At 36.7% G+C, this 19043-nt stretch overlaps 1 protein-coding gene across 1 annotated transcript in view; it reads right to left on the bottom strand.

The window, feature by feature from the left end:
- The window catches only part of LOC106918970 (sphingosine kinase 1), a 38463-nt gene that overhangs the window by 10822 nt on the left and 8598 nt on the right, over window positions 1-19043 (bottom strand). The window contains exon 2 of the mRNA XM_014989079.2: window positions 8886-9035. Coding sequence (XP_014844565.2) covers window positions 8886-9035 — 150 coding nt within the window. The remainder of the gene's footprint in view (window positions 1-8885; window positions 9036-19043) is intronic.

Here is a 19043-nt window from a genome sequence, read left to right on the forward strand (position 1 = left end):
CTTTGTCAATATAGTTTTAGATTACTATAAAATGGAATTAATTAATTTCTGATGAGTCCCACTTCTATTAGACAGACAGATGTATATGTATATATAATGTTTTTTTTCTGTAACTGGCTGAACAAGGCTTACTCAGCTGCAGCCAGAGGGCTGGAGGTGAAGGCAAACATAAATTTGCAACTGTGTACACACAAATAGAGACACACAGTACCTAACATTGTTGCTTTGCCTGACACTCCAACCCACACAGTCGGGGGATCTTGATGACATCCTGGTTTATTAATATTATGCAGCGTTCTCATGTTTTCCTGATACACAAATCCTTCCTGAAACAGAATGAAAGCCTGTTCCACTGGAAGCAGAGAACTATTTTAGCAAAGTGGACAAAGTACTGTAGTTGTCCACTATACTATATTTTTAATAGTCATTTATATATTTATAAACTGCCTGAAATAGTAGGTTTTTCTGCATCTCTGGCTACATTCACACAGCAGGTCTTGATGTCAGTTCAGAGTTTTTGCAGAAATCAGATTTTTTTGTGTGTGGTCGTTCATACTACTAATTAAATGTGACCACAATCAGACTGAACAGTTTACGACCTCAAAGCGACTCATGTGCAGAAGGAGACGTCACCCAGCAGCGCGCCGTTTACAGAAGTAATAATGGCCGCCGCTGAATACGAATCAATTTAAAAGACAGTTTTGTCACGAGATCAGAAAAAGACAAAGGGAACTTATAAAAAAGGAAACACATTGTTTATGTCTGAATTTTCCGCATCAATTCTGCATCTTCTGGTGCAGAATTATGACGAATGTCTTATGTCGATGACTTAAAAGTCAGATAAAGTGGGACATGACCATTCTGACTGACAAATGGATATTTTTGTGGGTGAAAAGATCAGAACTGGGCCGTTAAGACTGTGGTGAAAAAGTCAGATTTGCATCACATTTTGCCTGCTGGTTGTGTTTCACTCAGAAAATGGGAAGTCTTTACAAAAAGTCTACAACTTTGTGTCATTCTCCTAAATAAAAAAGTTAATTCAGGACAAATGGTAACAGATGACTCAACATGTTTCTGAAGTCTTAGTGGACATTTTTCTTATTTTGTCTTTTTCTTATCACATCTTTGTTCATTGCTAGAATTAGCAGTTTGCTCTTAATTAGCAATTTTGTAAAACATCTCCTGTAACTGTCAGACTGGATTGCCAAGTTAAAACTCCAGTTAGTTGTTCCTTAGCTGTGCATTTTGTGTGAAATTTTTAAAAACTACAGGTTTCTATACTTTTTGAGAGGTTGTAAGAAAGTCATCTTGTGACTGCAGCAAGCCGCGTCTTTCTGCTGCTGCTCCATAGAAACTAATGTGACTCGCTGGAAATGGGGAGAAACAAAAACCCACAAACAAACTCCAGCTCATCTCTGTGTCTGCTGCCCAGAGCCTCTCCTGCCATGCTGCTTAACCGTCAGGTTAAACAACACAGGTCCATCAAAGCAAGAACCACGAGTCTGAAAGTATTTTTACCCCAAAGCTATTACCACACTGAGGCCTGCCAGTAAAACACACAGAGAGCAAATGTGCAGCTATAAATCTCTGTGGTGTGTTATTTTTTATTATATAGCGGCGACTAGTAAAAGCTACTAGTCGCCAGGTCTGGGGAAAATGGCTGAAAAGCATATCAAGCACATTTGTCAATAACAATAATTATTGATCAGGTTTTTTTGTTTGTTTGTTTTAAATATCTGCCAAACTTGTGTTATTTTATCCACAGTTTTTCCCTCCACACTGTTGTTTTTTACTTTTAAGCAGTTATGAGGCACAACCTGAAACTGCTACTGCACCAGTTACTCAACAGCACGTTGCTTGGTAACCACAGAGTGAGTGAGTTGCTAGGCAACCAAGGAGAGCGCGAGTTAGGTGGTGCCACCAATCAGGCTTAGCAGAAAACCTCTCACAGGTTTTCTGTTCAACCTATGAGAGATTGAGCAGGAAAGTAATTTTCTGAAAGAATAACATACTCAAAATAGATATTAAGCCAAAGCTGTACAAAAAAATATATAAATTTTGCATTTAAGATAAAAAAACCCATCTTTGTTAAGCACCTCTTTCTATCCAATCATTAAGCGGTTAATTCAAAAAATAAATAAAATGTTGATGTTACTGTTTACAGCTGCAGATGCATCTGGTCAAGAAATGATGTTAGACAATAAAATTTTTATTTTCTTATTTCAAAAACTAACTTAATTGTTTGTTCATTTGCATTTTTAATACATTTCTAATATTTGATAAAAAAAAGGGTTCAGTGATTAAATGAAAAATCTGCAGAATATGCAAATATTTTAATCCGATTAATTGATTAATCATCTGAATCATAGATAGATTAATTGATTACTAAAATAATCGTTAGTTGCAGCTCTGTAAATGATCGCTCAGAACACGAAAAACACAATGTTAAATTTAGTTTATAAAGAGAAGTTGAATTGAAATCAAGAACAAAAAGTGTTTTGTAACCAACAAAGCAGTTCTGCTTCAACTTCACTGACCCGACTCTTCTGTCTGTGTTGCAGGAACAGACTGACGCCCCGCTGCAGGTCCACCGAGACTCCAAAAGGTTGAGCCGAGCGCCGTGCGGAGCTGACAGACACTTCCTGCTCTGATAATAATCCTCAGCCTAAACAAAATCTCCTAACATGACTTTAAACGTGGGCACTCTGTGGTGAGCCACTGGGAAAAATATCCAAACTGAGGGACATCAAGATATGGCTGAACGCAGAGGTTGTGATTATGACTGTAAGCTGTAATTAGGGCTAAATGACATCCTCCCTCACAAACACTGTTCTCTGCGCAGGCTGCATGGCTTTAAATACATATGTTTAGCTTTTTTATTTAAAGCTGCAGAGGACTTAAGTGAAAAGCAACAGTCAGTTGCGATTTTCTCCCAGAGAATAGAGTGGATTTGATATTTGCTAGTAGGTGAAATGCTGCCGCTTTGCATCAAAGTCTGACCCTCTTGGTGTTAATGAAGAAAGCGATGTGTTGCTGCGGTATGAAAGGACAGACACAACAATATGGACCTTTAGGGAAATACTTTCACTCCTCAGAGCAGTTTCAATCTCAAACATTCAGGTTGATTTGAAATATCTGAACTGAAGCATAATTACACTCTACTTGAGATATTTTTGGCTTTACTAAAACAACAAGTTGCATCATTAAAACAGCATCAATTAATTTTAGGGAAGAAATTAGCATAACTATTTTCAGTCTATATGTGGCAGAAATTATCTTAGGAAGAAAAGGCCTTAAATTAGTAATAAAAACATTAAATGTAAGCAGGAATTTATTTTATTTTGAGAGTGATTGATGAACTGCTTGCATAGAATGTTTGAATTTTTTCTGCTGGTTAACATTCCCATGGGTGATATGGGTTAAAAACGATCTTTTTTCAAACCAGTTTGCTTTCTTTCCTTAGAAAGAAATAACAAATGACAGAAAATATTTTCAAAAACGGGATTTTATTTATTTTTACACTTCTGTTTGGTATTCAGCTCCTCTGAAAAACAGAGAAAAAAGAACATCGAGCTGTTTTTTTTTTTTTTTTGGCAATAAGTTCATTTTTCTGGTGTTTGTTAAGTCAATCACCAGGCACTGCGCCGTTACCTAGCAATCCTAGCCTGTCACCTAGCAACCCAAGCTGAGCTCAAGCTCCTTTGATTAGCTGGTTTTACTGCTGTATTTGTTGTACAGTGGCTGCTGGAAAAGTAAAGTGTTTTGTTCTTCACTTTCCACCCAGAAACCACTTGCTGCCTTGTTGTTGGTTGTACAGGAGGCTCCACCTCTGCTTTTCAAAGATGTACAGTTGTATAATGGCGCATTTGTTTGCAGCCATTTTCACGTTTGAGTGTAAATGTTGAATTGGGGGCGTGGCCAGCAACAGCTCATTTGGATTTAAAGTGACAAGTCGCCTTAAACCAGCTCATTCAGAAAGGAGATTAAAATAGACAGAACTGATCAGACTAAAATCTCATTATTTAAGAATGATTTTTGTGTATTATATAGCCGATAGACCTATCCTAACCTGTTCAAGGAAGCATAATAGGTCACCTTTAATGAATAAAATTGATTTATCTCCAGGCCTAGTTTCCATCTTCCACATGACTGTTTGCTTTTTGTGCCACTGTAAGCTAAAAAAATCTTTTTTACACTAGTGTCTCGTTTGAAACCTGTCAGTGCGGTTCTTCACACTGTTTTAATACAACCAACCCGTCCAGCATCACTCCTGGACCTCCTTCACCTGTAGATCTATAGAACAATGATACGGTGCGGTTGATGCTAATATCTGCTAAAAGATGGCGGAGACTTGATAAAATGTGAAAAGTTTTGGTATGTTAGTGAAATTCTTTTAACTACAGAGCTGAATTTTCTCCGACTTCTCTCTCCTACATGCAGCCGCCTCTCATATGATGTCCTAATTAATTAATAACCGTTCACCACAGAACAGCTCCTTTATAGAGACAGCAAATGAATTAATAATTTAACATCCAACAAAGCTTGCGGTAAATCTGAGCTGATGAATATTAAGTAAACCACAGCTGTTATTTATTCTGAAAGGATCTTGATGAAAAAAAAGAATATATTTCTGTCTCATTAAGGAAACAAGATTTAATTTCTTATGCTATTGTCTCTGTAGATAGCTCAGCCCTGTAAAGTTTTACTGTTTTAGTTTATTTTCAGTTATGCAGAGAGAGTCTGCTGTGAAATTTTGAGCTGCTTTTTAGATAAAAATCTGTATTTTGCTATTCTTTAATGAACATTTAATATCTTAAATAAAGATAAAGACAAGTGTTTTGGTTAATGGTCAAAAATCAGTACGAAATTAAATTCAATACGTTTAAAGAACAAACAAAACTCTGGCTATTATTGTTTTAATCCCTCTAATTCATGAATAGGACTCTGTTAATGTTGTTAATGTCACTTTAATTATTTTACTTTTATTCCATTTTTTTTAGTATCTTAGATACACTGTTTGTTAAAGCTCATGCTACAAGCACCATAGTACAGGTACAGGACTGCTGTTTTATTCACTTTTTCTATGTAATTGTGTGTCTATTCCTCTCAAGTAAATTTAATAAAATAAATAAATAAAATAATGGAAAGTTGGCCACTAAATCGCCAGTCAGTGAATCTCCAAGTTCTCAGTCATGAAAACCTGCAATGAGGAAATTAACGTTGTGTAAAATTAGCATTATGCTACTTCAATAACTGCTGAGCCAACATTTTATTTCCTGGACTTTCTTCCAGGTTTTCTAAAGTTCAGATGAAGTTTTTCTCCCATTTTCAGTTGACACCTTTGTTGTAAAGTTGTCTACAAGAGCTGTCAAAGTTTCAGCAACGCTGCTGCCCTGCTCCAGTGAGACTTCTCCGCTCTGTTTTAACAGGCAGTTTATACATTTTTTAATGGCTTCCTTGCTTAGTTTTTTGATATCTAGGTCATTTCCATGAGCGAAGCCCTGTGTGCTTTTTTTTATGCTTATACAATAATTGTTTTAGCATCGCCACATGGGTCGAGGCAGAGACCTCCAACATAGCAGATATGAACCTTAAACAACCAACGATGATTCGTCCTAACAGCCAGTAGATGCTCATAAACAACAGGATTAAAACCACAGCAGCACAACGATGGGATTTCAGGGGACATGCGTCTCCTCTGATAAATATTTCAAATCCGTATCAAACGCGACTCTGGACCAGAGAGGACTACATGCTTTACTTAATTCTGTCCGACAGATGTCCTAGGAAGTCTGAGTCGCATCAAGAAATGATCTTTATGCATTCAGATACTCCAATAAACACAAATTCAGCAGCACTCTGGGCAGCACCCACAGCTGCCACCGAACCAAGGACCCAATAATGAGCCGATGCTCTTTTGTTATGATCCAAGAGACTCTCAGCCGTGTGCAGAGCCTGGGAAAAACATGAACAGCTACACAGGGAGCATCACTGCAGAACACAATTATAATGCACATTTCAAGGTGAAATGTGTGTTTCAGCTCAGTCAGGGATGCCTGGGCCTTAAAAATACTTCTAGTATTATAGTTCTCAGTTTTGCCTTTTTTTAATCTTTACTAGCAGTTTAATCTAAATCCAAATTTGCTCTATTCATGTTCAGATTAGTTGCGTATTAAACATCTGTTCTGCAAATATTGTTTATATCTGAAAAAGTGATGCTGCAGAAATAGACATTTAAAAAAGCAAGTGTAAAGGGATTTGTTTGCTGAGAAAGCCTTTTCATGTAATTCAGTTGAAGAGAGATTTGTTCTGGTTCTCAGAGAGGAGAGTTAATTCTGTTGCAGTGAGCCATTAGTCAGCGTCATTTGGGAGAGATTAAGCAAAAAGGATTTATTTTAGAAGATTGACAATTACTGCAGGATCAAATTGTCCCTACTACAGGTCATACTGACTCATAGATGTTTACTTAAGGAAGCATCTATGCCTTCTTTATAATTAACAGCTCAAAAAGAACCTCAATTATTATTTTTTTTCTTCATATAAACTTAAAACTACCTCCAGTGATTCTATTGAATCCACTGGTCATCATCTCCTCTACTAAAAAACACAGAAACCAGAGGAAAACAATTACAGCCAATCTGCAGGTGAGTTATCAGAGGTGGGGACTTGTCTGAATTTTTAATTTCAGTCACTGTGTGATCTTTCCTTGTGCAATGAAAGATCACATAAAAACTACAGCTGGGACTTTAACAAGTTAATTAATTATGTAGATTTTAACGGGTTAAAATTTTTAACTCGGTTAATCATTTTTTTGTATTTTTAATCCAAAAGTCCCAAGCTGGAACCTTTGTGTTGTGTTTCTGGTACGCCCGTACATCTGGCGCACAAACAACACAGAAAGCTGGTTCTCTTGGTCCACTTGGGGTTATTTGTTGCTTCAAAAAAACAATTTGATGGGATGTTGGAAAAGAGAATTGTGTGCAAAAAGGAGTTAGTTTACTTGTGAAGCTATTAAAGCCTAAAATTAGCATTTCAATGCTAAACATGTTGCAGAAGCACAGACATCCCCAACGTTCTTGTCAGAATCCGCACTCTGGATTTCTAAAGAAGTAGTTTTTCGAAAAAAAGTTACATAAATGATCAGTGGCGCCTTAAACATTTGAAAGCTGAATTGGTTTAACAGCAATTTGCACCAATCTGATGGTTGAATTACCTAAATAACAAATTAAAATCAATAAATATCTTTGTTGTTGAGCTCATATGTCTATTTATTCAATAAATTAGCAGCAAAGAGGGTTTTGCTGATATGTTGTTTCATTTAAAATGTAAATAATTTATTATGGATCCTGCAGTTAACTTGATTAAAAATTTTAATCAAGTCAAACCACTAATAAAAAACTTTTTATGTGTAGAAGGGATTCAGTGTTGGTGTCTGTGTGTTTCTGTACACTCAGTGTATCTAACAGTGTGTAAACATATTTATTATATAACGGCTCTGCATATGGGTTGGCGGCTGCTGATCAGCATAACGATGGTGAATACATGAAAACAGGAAGAGGATTAAGTCTAGATGAGTGCAACACAGATACAGAGAGATGAACGCTGAAGCATAACTGGAGATTTTTAGTCACTGGTTTTGTATCTTATCATTTGTTTTGTGAAGTTTAGCACTTCTGAAACCTGGAAAAATCTTATTTTATCAAGCTTTGATTCTAATCTGTACAACTGACCTTAACCCCTGAATTGTGTTTTCATTACATTCGAGAAAAATAATGATGAATTCAAGAGATTAACCAGTTGAAGAACTCGATTGGCTGGATGTGGAAAGTGAGCTGGCAACACATGGGAATGGACAATAGGGCATAAGATTTGTAGCTGCTGTCACAACAAGCAAACTGTTATCCGCTAACAATGCTAAAACAGCTTCTGTGGAGCTCTCGTTTTAACAATTTTTACAGAATTTCATCAACTCTGGTTCAAAAACTAAAACACAGAACATAATCAGACCTGATCTGTACAACTTCACGCTGAACAGAGATTCTTGAATAATTTGTAAAGCCTTTATTTTAAAAGGTTTCTTAATATTTTGTTCAAGTCTTGTCTTGTCCTGTGAATCCAGTATTATGAAACATGTTGTCGTGTACGCTGGGGCTTAAGCGATTAATCGGATTAATGATGACGAAGTGATTATTGAAATTATTGTCAACTGACTTAGTGATTGATTAATTGTTAACTGGAAATCGCAACTGAGTCAAAATTTTCTAAAAGAAAAACACATTCAGAGCAAAAACATCTTAAAAAACATCTATATCTGTAAATACATTCAACATAGTTTTAGCTTCACATCATTCAAATTCTGTAAAAACAGCCATCAGAATAACCAATAAAATAACTGATTACTAAAATAATTGTTAGCTGCAGCCCTTCTGCCCTGAGTATTTCTATCATTCAGTATCTCACATACTCGTTAGTATGAACTGAGATATAAACATGCTATGATAAGGAAGCTGCTTCTTAGTATTTCTATGACTGTGAGTGCATTGTGACCTCATTCTGTCACCCCACCCTCCTTTACAGCTGTTGTAAAATAAAAACAGGGAAAAATATATATAATTTCCCAAAACGAGGCATAACTCCATTTAGTGTACTGCTGCTTTGTTCTGTTTATCGTTGCATTGGGTTGAAGCAGATCTCTGCTGACAACAACCCCAGGATTCGCAGAGAATCGAGTCTGGCTAAGAAATGTTTTCTCCTGCATTTCACATTCCCTGAAGCTGGGAATGTCTCTGGCTTTTTCAGATGAAAAATCAAAACAAAACGATAGCATTGGCTGTAGCATGGTGTGGAAGCTGGATTGCGAAACTTGAGCCAGCAACTCGACTCACCAGTGATAATGAGTTTATGTATGACTCCTGCCTCATTGAGCATCCGCTGGATGTGGCTGTTATACAAGGTGAGGGCTTGTCCTTTCCCGCTCTGCGGGTTCACAAACAGCAAGATCCGGCAAGGATGGGGCAACGAGTTCAGCAACACATCTGGATAAGAGAGAGAGAGAAAATCTAATAAATCACAGCCAAGGGGTTCTCCTTCAGGTTCAACGTATATAACAGGATCAGCATCACAACCATGACTCAGCAGGTCAGTAGTGCACACTATATACACAACCTCTCATAATAACAAATTTTGCTGGACGATAAATTGTTCCAGAAATTATTGCCTTAACAATAATATTGTTGTTTTGAGATCATTTTCAAGTAATATAATGGTAATAATAGCATAATAATGCAGGAACTCATTCTCAAATATCAATAAACTATAAATCATAACGAACATATAACACTGGAGCAGGAATACATTTTAAATATCCAAAAAGAAAGAAAGAAAACAACAAAAACAACAAATAAAATTAATTATAAAGTCTCTGCAAACAAAATTGTCCTTCAAAAAATGGGCTAGTTGAGACCAAAACACCAGAATAAAGACTTTAATAATGCAGTTAAATACTTGTCAACTAATTTAATAACCTTTATATCATGAACTGGAGGATACAAACTAAAAGAAAAAAGCCAATTAGTGAAATAATAACCCACTCAGAGCAGTAATTAAGGCCAAACTGTACAAAAAGTATATAATATAAAGAAAAACATAATTTTTCTGTAAATATGTTCAAAACTCCTTGAATGGCCTAGTATTAGCTTCACCTGGTTCAAATTCTGTAAAACAAATCTCCAAACATTAACTAGAGGAATCCTTTGTCATTGCGTTTTAGGCAATAAAGTGTTTATATTTTATTTAAAAAAGGAAGTGAATTGTTGTTTTATTTGCATCTATTAATATATTTCATTAAAGTCTGCAGAATGTGCCATTGTTTAACAGATTAATTGCCAAAATGATTGACAAAATTATCGATTACATAAATAATCGCTACTTGCAACCCTAATATAAATAGATAAATACATATATTTTATCAATCAATCAAGTTTACTTGTATATCACATGTCAGGAATGAGGCAGTTAAAAAAAACACAAAAATACAAATTCACAGTCAACTACTGAAACGCTACAAGTGCCATTGCTACAAATCAAAATATTGATTAATCCTTCATTTATCATGGTTCAAAGCAACTCTGAAACCTTGAATACCTTTTGTTTTTTTATGATAAAAAATATTAAGTGCATTTAAAGTTTGTATGAGTTAAAATCTAATAAATTAATAGAAATTTATACATTAAAGTAACCATGCATATACCCGCATTTTATTTTTGCAATTGTTGTAAATTTCTCATGTAGTTTGGAAAAATCTGGACCCATCTTCATGTGAGGTCATACTTCATGAGACAGGAAAAAGCCGTGAGATGTGAGGCAACAATCCATTTAATGTTCCTCCACAGCAAAGAGAATCAAAGGACCGCTGGACACCCTGCTGCACTTTATCTGGGCTCTCATCGCAGCTGCTGAAGTTGCTAAAGGACTCATTTAACAAATTTTACACCAAGAACAAACCACTCCAGTACAGCCTGAATGTACTGTCTGCACCCAGAGGAACCAGAAGAAGCAGTAATTGACGTCCTCTGCAACAGAAACACTTATTCTGTGCTGTGGGCTTCACTGAACAGACGGCAGCTCTGACTACTCAGCACATCATGGTGATAATGGGAACTGTTGGCTCACTAATAATCTGGTGTTGATGCATTTCCTCTGCAACAGTTGATTACATTATCACTTCATGTTGCAAAAACAGGTTTTTTATTCTTTTACTGCTCTAACTGAATGTAAAACCAATGATCCATCCATATTCAGCTCTGGAGAAAATGAAGAACCCACTGCACTGAATCCCAATAAAAACCTCCAGGTTATTCCACCAAACATTGATCTCTGAACTCTTCCTGAGTTAAAACATTAGTATTCTTGTTTCTAAGTGAATATGAACTTATTTTCTTTGGATTATTTCAGGTCTGAAAGCACTTAATCTTTTTTGTTATTTTGACCATTTCTCATTTTCTGCAAATAAATACTAAATTTTTGCTTGGAATTTCAGAGGCATGTTGTCAGTAGTTCATAGAATAAAAGAACAACGTTTATTTTACTCAAACATAAACCTATAAAGATTTAAATGTGCCGAAATTTGATGTGATTTAATGTGAGAATTGATGTGATTGTAATTCAAATGAATGTGTGATTGAATGGACATTATTATTATTGTTTTTTTGGGGGGGGTTTTTTGGCAAATGGCCTTGAGATGACGTTTGTTGTGAATATAAATATGTAATGTAAATGTACTGAATTGAATTGAATGAATAAAATACATTGAAACACTTAAAGTGCATGAAAGTTATGAAACATGAAAGCAAATGAAAAATAATGTGATGGTGCAGCGAAGGTTGTTGAAAAGTCCAAGTGAATTCCTGTAAGAATCCAAAAATCAACCTTTTATAAAACTGAGACTCGTCCTTCACTCCCTTATTACTACGTCTTTTTCTGCAATCATTTGAAACTATCTTGTAGTGCATTCAGAGATAAAAAGAAAAATGTACACACACACATACATGCACAACCACGCACACACACACACACATCCGACTCAATCATGCAGTAAGTTTCATGTCAGAGAGAGAAACAAAAATCTGCAGTGGTATTCCTCGTGGACAGCGATCTGTCTTTGTTCTGCACTCGACTGAAAAGCCGTCATAAGAAGTCTGACAGCTGATAAATGAGACACAATGGAGGCGCAGCAGCTCCGGTTACAAACCAGTTTCCATGAATCCACAGTGCTGCAGGTTGCAGCTCAGGAATGCAGAGAAACAGGTGAAAGAAAAATGTGTCCACACACAATCATGTTTGCATTTATCTTATAGTGGATAAGCAAATGTTCCATCTGCAAATATAGAAACATTTTTCATATTTAAAAAAATTTATTAAAAAATGTACACATCCACAACTGCAGTATGAATCTGAATTTATGTTAACTAGTCAAAAATTTAAAACCATAATTAGTTTAATGAGTCAAACTAAAAACTTTTTTTAATAAGATAAATGTAATGGTTCTTTTCTATCTTCAAAATATCCCCAATACTACCTGAGTTTTCTGAACTTCACCAAGATTGGAAATATTGGAAAGTTTCAGTCAGAAATGAGAAAATGAGGCAGGCATCTCTCACAGGTTAATTTTGGTCAAATTTGTAAATAAGCCAAATATTAAATAACCCTCAGTAGGCAATATAAATATTTTTACTGGCATTAGAACAATCAAACCTTTCTCATAACTGCATGTTTCCATTGGTATTTTGATTATTTCAAGGTGTCAAATTGCAAAGATAAATTGTTTTGCAAAAAGAAGATTGTTTTTCCGTGTGTTTTGTCTTGTAGTACAATTATCTTAGTGCAATTGAAATAAGTAAAAACTAACTTTCAAGGAGCTTTTCAGAAACATATAAGAGCTTGCTTTAAGTGAATAATTTCTAATATTAATAAAGAGATACTAGTCCCACTGACAGATGTTTTCTGTTACGACATGTGAGTAAAAACATGCTGGAGTTCCAACTGTGTTGCTAGGTAACAGGCTGAGCTTCCCTGAGGTTGCTAGGAAATGAGCAGTGCCTGCTAATTTGTGACGTTACATTCCGAAGGTTTTTGAAACGGCTCATTTTCCTAACATCAAAAAACAATAAGTAATCGCTAAAAACCAGCCGGGTGGTTTTATTAAGCGCTGGGCCTGTTTTTAAAAGCAGCAGAAACCCAAATGAAAGTACAAAAACGCGCAAAATGTGTATTTTGCATTATACATCCCCTTTAAAAAATCCTGACTGGACACCTCTGGGAAATGCACAGAGATGCCCTCGTGAATCAGCTGGCATGGCAGCTGGTAGAACGCCCTGACCTTTGTGTGGAGTGGTGTGTGTGTAATCATGTACACAACAGCCCTGTTTGACTAAACTGTCATGTCACTTCCTGTGTGCCAGCCCTTCCCTTCTCAGAACATTCCAGTCAGCTCGTTTCCAAACTCGGGGTTTTCCTCCTTCAACATCTGTGCTGCAGTGGCATCATGGCAGCCAGCCAGGGCAGAACATATATCTAATTAAGGATTGGACCGGAAACTTATTTAAAACCTCTACCCAATACAGCCTTATAAACCAAGTAAAAGTTATATTTTGGTGGGCAGGCTGTCATGACAGCAGATAATGTGTGTGGTGTGTTTTGTTAGGGCTGGGTGTGGAGGCTAATGTTAACTGATGTATATCTGTCTGCACACTAATTTTGTGGTTAAAAACTTCAGGAGAAATGCACAGTTTAAAAAAAAAAAAAAGTAATTGTGTGTCTTGGATGAAGAAACGAACAGATTCAGAAGAAGTGAATTGCTGTCCTTACAAACTGCAGCAGAGAAACAGACGATGACAAATAACAGCCACAAAGCAGCACGCTGCATCTCAACTATGTTTACTTGATCTGTGATTACAGGCGTCTCAATCTGCTCCTTTCCAGGCGACGGCATGGGAACTGTCCCAGATCTTAATGGAAAGACACCGCTGAGGTACTTGCAACAGGAAATAACAGCCTAAATGAAAGGGAACCCCGTACCAGGTTTCTGGGTGCTGAGAATACATGACTTTTAAAGTTTTGTGGGAAAGCACCGTTCTGTTAGGAAATGTCACTTCCTCCTCTTTTTTTCTTCTTTGTAATATATAAGGGTCCTTTTTTTACGACCAAGTACTAAGAACTAAAATATTTCTTTGTTTCTATTCTCAGCAGAATATGGTCATAAGCAGAATAGTGTCTAGACTCTAGAGCAGTAGTTCTTAACCTTTTTTGAGGTACCATTCACTGAACCCTTCTGTAGTGATAAATAAAATATGATTTTTTTTTCTCCAAATTCAAGACATAGGGGTGACCCAACTAGACTCTAGATCACTACGTCTTCTTAAAAGGTAGAGTCTCTGAGAACAGTTCTTCAAAATATAGTCAGTGTTTTCAGCAAAGTTGAGCTGACTGTCCAGGAACGACCCAAGGTATTTAAAATTTGCCACAGTTTCAACAGGTTGGCCATCGAAAGAAACTGGAACCACTTTAAGGTCTTGTTTAGATCATTTAATTAGCTCTACATTCTTAAGAGAAAGAAAAATTCATAATAAATAAAGACTTTGCGGTATTCTGATTTAGTAATGTAATTATATTAGTTGTGTTACCACCCCCACGCCACTAGAGGCAGTACCAACCCCGAAAAGATGGGACTAAGGAGCAGATTTAGAAGTACACCGAAAGCTGAGAGGTGGTGACGTATTTCCGTTTGAATTTATTCCACATAGGTTGGTTCCGGGTCCTGCTTGCTCCTATTGTTCTTGGCCGAAGCTGCAAGATCTGTACCATGAAAAAGACGCAAAACTTAAAATATCTGTGAGCTGCTGGTACAACGACTGAGTTTTGTGGTGTGCCGTTGTTTCCAGTAATTAGTCGGTACCATCCAGTGCTTAGTTTTTTCATTTTCCAGCTGATATCAAGGCGACAGCGTACTGTAGCCAAAACTTAGCCACTACAGCTAACACGCGGTTTGTAGCTGCCTGCTATTTCAAAGCTTGAGGATATTGAAGATCCAGCGTCAGAAATGGGAAGATGGGGGATATAAAGGGAGTTGTACGTGGTTCGTTTAGTGGAATAATTTGTTGGAGGAAAATAATGCCGGAGGAAATCCACTGCAACGGGAACAGGCTGAGAACAGAGGCAGCGATTCGGCACAAGGTAAGTCAATACGTGTGTGTTGATGTGCGTTTATGTTATATGGAGTATGAAATTATTTTTAGGCAACTCCTTAGTTTTTGTTTATGTGACAATTATATAAAATACATTTAACATGCAGTCGGAGCGATACCGAGCACGGTAATTTAAAAACAGCCGAGAGCAGCAATGCTCCAAACCACACAAGAAGTCAGTCAGATTAAGGTCCAAAACCTTCGCTTTACAGCCGTTTAAGTGACACCGACCCACATAAAAAACCCACAGAACAAATGGTGCAAATCACATATTTCTCGAATCCCGAATATATGATTATCTACCTTTGCTGTTTCATCATTATTATCCACGTTAGAGTGATTTTTTCCACTTGGCTGCTATAATCTGTTCTTGCGTTACACAACGTAATTTCTCCTTTTTTCCCTCTGAGATTCTGCTTAGAAAATGAGGTTATGAAGTTACATCCTCCTGCTGCTTTTTGTTTTTAAGATGGTTAACGGTTACTGTGGGCAAATCCAGCAAGGACCAAGTGAAAAACTCCATCTCTAACACAGAGTGACCTGTGCACCGGAAGCAGGCTATGTGGAAAAAAAATGCGGAAGTGCTAAAATGGAAGTCTGTGGCATATACCCTATTTGGTAAAAACTGTGAGCTTTGCTGAAGTAATTAAAGACACAAGTTCAAATCCATGTTGAGAGTGGAGCTCCTTCATTCAGTGCTCCTCCGCAGCTCTGATTGGCTAAGCAATGTAACGTGATCCTCTGCAGCAAGTGATGGCAAAGCGGGGCGTCATCACGACTTTACACCAGTGTGTCTTTACCTCCGCGGCAGAGGCTCCGCCGAACCCCTGAGACCGACTCACCGAACCCCTGGGGTTCGATCGAACTCAGGTTAAGAACCACTGCTCTAGAGTTACTAGAAGGAAAATGTAGAATTACGAGAAAAAAAAAAAGCTTTGATAGAGTCATTAAAAGGGACTTATTATGCTAATTTTTTGTACTTCCCTTTGTGACTCAGTTGCTTCTAAAAACAACCCAAGCACTTAAAAAACCCACCCATCTTTTTATCAATAAGTTTGTATTTTTTGGTGTCATTGAAAATGAGCCATTTCAAAGACCTCCTGATTGTTGAATCACGTTCACATGGGCACTGTGTCGTTACCTAGCAACCATAGCCAAGCCCAGCCCCGTTACCTAGCAACCCCAGCAAAGCCCAGCACCGTTGCCTATCAACCCAAGCAGAATTCCAGCAGTTAGTTTATAAATGTATGCGCTGTACAATAGCCGCTGGAAAAGACAGCAACAGACTGGTTGTGCTTTTCAAAGATATATAGTTGGATATCTTTGAAATGTTTCCTCTTACTGATCAAATGTCAACTTTTGAATTTGAAGAAAGTTGCAAAAAGTTTTCTAAAAAAATGTTCTCACTAGATTTTCTGGCATTTAGTAAATACAGATAATTTTGGTATTTCTAACTAAACTAAAACAGGAGAAGTTTGGGTTAATTTAAATTCAGACATTGAGAAAAAAAATTGTGCATCTGTCTTTTCATTCAGTGTATCTAGCTGTCTGGTTCCCAGCAACAACATATGATAAACACATCTGTCAGCTCTACTGACATCTCTATCTTTACCAGCAGTGAGGCAAACTGAAGTATGTGTGTCTGACTATAAAATGATGTTCAAAACCTGATAAAAGCCGTTTTAAAACTTGCCAAGATGTCAACCTGCTGAGCTGAGCTCACCTTGCTCCGATCTTGCCAGAACAATTTTGCAATTTAGATGGAGCTGTCACACTCTGTCGAGGTTTAGTTTCGCAGCAGATGTAAAGAGAGAAAAAAAGGAGCAGGGATGCATTTTGCTCCATATGTAGGTGTTTAGGATGATTTGATCGTAACTTCAGGCCCGTCAGGAAGTGAGGATTTAAGGCAGGAGTTTGACAGCTGTGACAGATTCCACCTGATAAATGAGCTGTAGAAGAACCGTAAACCACTGGAGACATGGCATAGATTATCACTGGTAGTCAAATAAGATCCAATAATACCACCAATAAAAACTTTTTATAAGGAGCAACACACTGAGGCTGCTTGTTAAAGACACACAGCGTAACCCATTGGCAAATGGCTGATTTTTAGAAGCAGAAAACACTGAACAAGCCTCAGAAAACTTTCTGCTCTCAATACTGCTAGATTCAAAACCAGCAAGCTAAAGCTGCCAGGTTGTAGCTCAAACTAATACATTAACAGGATGCCTCGTCTTCATTAACGACCAAATGGTGAAGCATCACTTCTGCCAAGGAGGCAGGGTGTTAAATAGTCAAACATTGTATATAATGTCGGTGAAGTTTCTGCCCCTTGCCCAGCTGTGAAAGCTAAGCTAAGCTCAGATACACTCCAGATGGGACAGAATCCAGTTTCAGCATTTAAGGGATTAGTGGATTATCATGTATTACCAAACACTCTTACCCTTATCAGGCTTTTTACTCGTTTATACCTAAATAATTACTGAAGCAAAACAGCTAGAAATATACTCAAGCATATAAGGAATCACTGAGAAATGCAAGCAGTCACTGCAAGCATGAATATTTTAATCATTTTAGAATATAATAAAATAGAATAGGATATAAAAAGCCGGTATTGTGTACTCTGTTTACATCAGGAAGGGAAAGCTCCTCAAGAAGATTTTTGCTGAGTTGGAACCACAAAGGGTGTGGAAGGAGGAGGACGCAGTGGTTTGGCGTCTGTAGATCTATATTAAGGAATAAAGAGAACTTACGGGACGTGAGTTTAAAAATGAAACGCATTGTGAATCTGGCAGTTGTTTCTGTAAGAGCCAAAGTTTACTTTTGAACAAAGATGTGTGCTTTGAGAGACAAAGGAAGGACTGGAAAATAGATTGGACATAAAAGCTGAGTCTGACATGGTGGATTTATGTTCATAGTGTGTACTTTAAGTGTTGAGCCGCAGAAAGATGAGAAACAGAAGACATGAACTTACAAAAATGCTAATTTAATACTATGTTATTTTAAATCATACAAAGAGGTTGTTAAAATGGCAAATTAAAATTTTTATTCTTTAGAGCTGTTTAAATTTTTTTTCACACGTTTTTAGTTTTCTTAGGACATTTTCTGCATTTTTTGTAATTTCCAGAAATCTTCTTGCCGTTTTCCATTTTTCTGAAGGAAAACATAAATGCTAAAAGGATTCATTTTAATTAAAACATATTCAGAAAACCTGAATTTTAGTGCTCTATTTTCAGGAGAATTTCGTGATCAGATCTATAAATGATCCAAACATAAAAATGTTCCAAACAAACAGATGTTGTTTCTAACCACAGCAAACCAACTAAGTGAAAAAAACACTCAATTTAGGTGTTACTAACATCTAGTTATAAAGAAAAAGCTAAATAAATATGAAATACAAAATATTTTTAAAATAGCAGGAATAAGTTGTCACCTCTGGTGATTGACAGAGTGGTTAGCTAATCTGGATCAGACACATTGCTCAAATCCTGTGTCAGATCTTTCAAATATTTCCTAAGGCTGTGTTTGTGGTAGACAGCTAAAATGTATGTGTCACTTCTGCTTTTGCCTTACCAGGATCTAATTTCCACTTGTACCACACACACTGCTCAATAAGTTTAGACATGACTAGACAGAAAATATATGAGCTGCCATTCTGAGACAAATCATAACTATCTGAAACCTTTGGGCCAAGTCCTGCATTTTGAAAGACAGTGTCACCAAACTACTGTTGTAATTAGCAAACAGAAATAATTTTGGTAATTCTAACAGACTTAAAACAAGAGAAGTTTGGTCTAATTTAATTGTAAATAGAGCTGTGTGTGCTGGTTTCTATACGTTCATTGTTCAATTACACTTGGCAGAAAATATTACGCCAACTAACAGGATGGATGATGAGCACAAAGTTATCCAGAACAAAACTGACATGTCTGCACTTTATTTTGTAACACTGAGTTCCACTTCACTACTAAACCGTGAATCATCTGAGGTCTACTGTATACGCTGAAATGTGCTTTACAAATAAACATGATCGATTTTGTTCCACTTTGTTCATCCAACATACACACCTTTAACAATCACCTGATTTCATATTCCAGCCAATAATCTGGTTTATTTGCATTCTGTGGATATTTTTAGAACAGTCATGTTAGATTACCAGACTTTAAACTTGATGTATTTCAGAAAATTAAAAGCCTAATCTCTGGCTCATTTGAACTTCCTCACGGTTTTATAATTAGTGATGGGACTTGATTAATTGCTGCATTTGTAAATAATTAACTGCAACTAATCACATTGCAACAG

This window comes from Poecilia mexicana, unplaced genomic scaffold (genome assembly GCF_051168715.1).
Source record: "Poecilia mexicana isolate PSO_F unplaced genomic scaffold, ASM5116871v1 scaffold_1, whole genome shotgun sequence".
Taxonomy (NCBI): domain Eukaryota; kingdom Metazoa; phylum Chordata; class Actinopteri; order Cyprinodontiformes; family Poeciliidae; genus Poecilia; species Poecilia mexicana.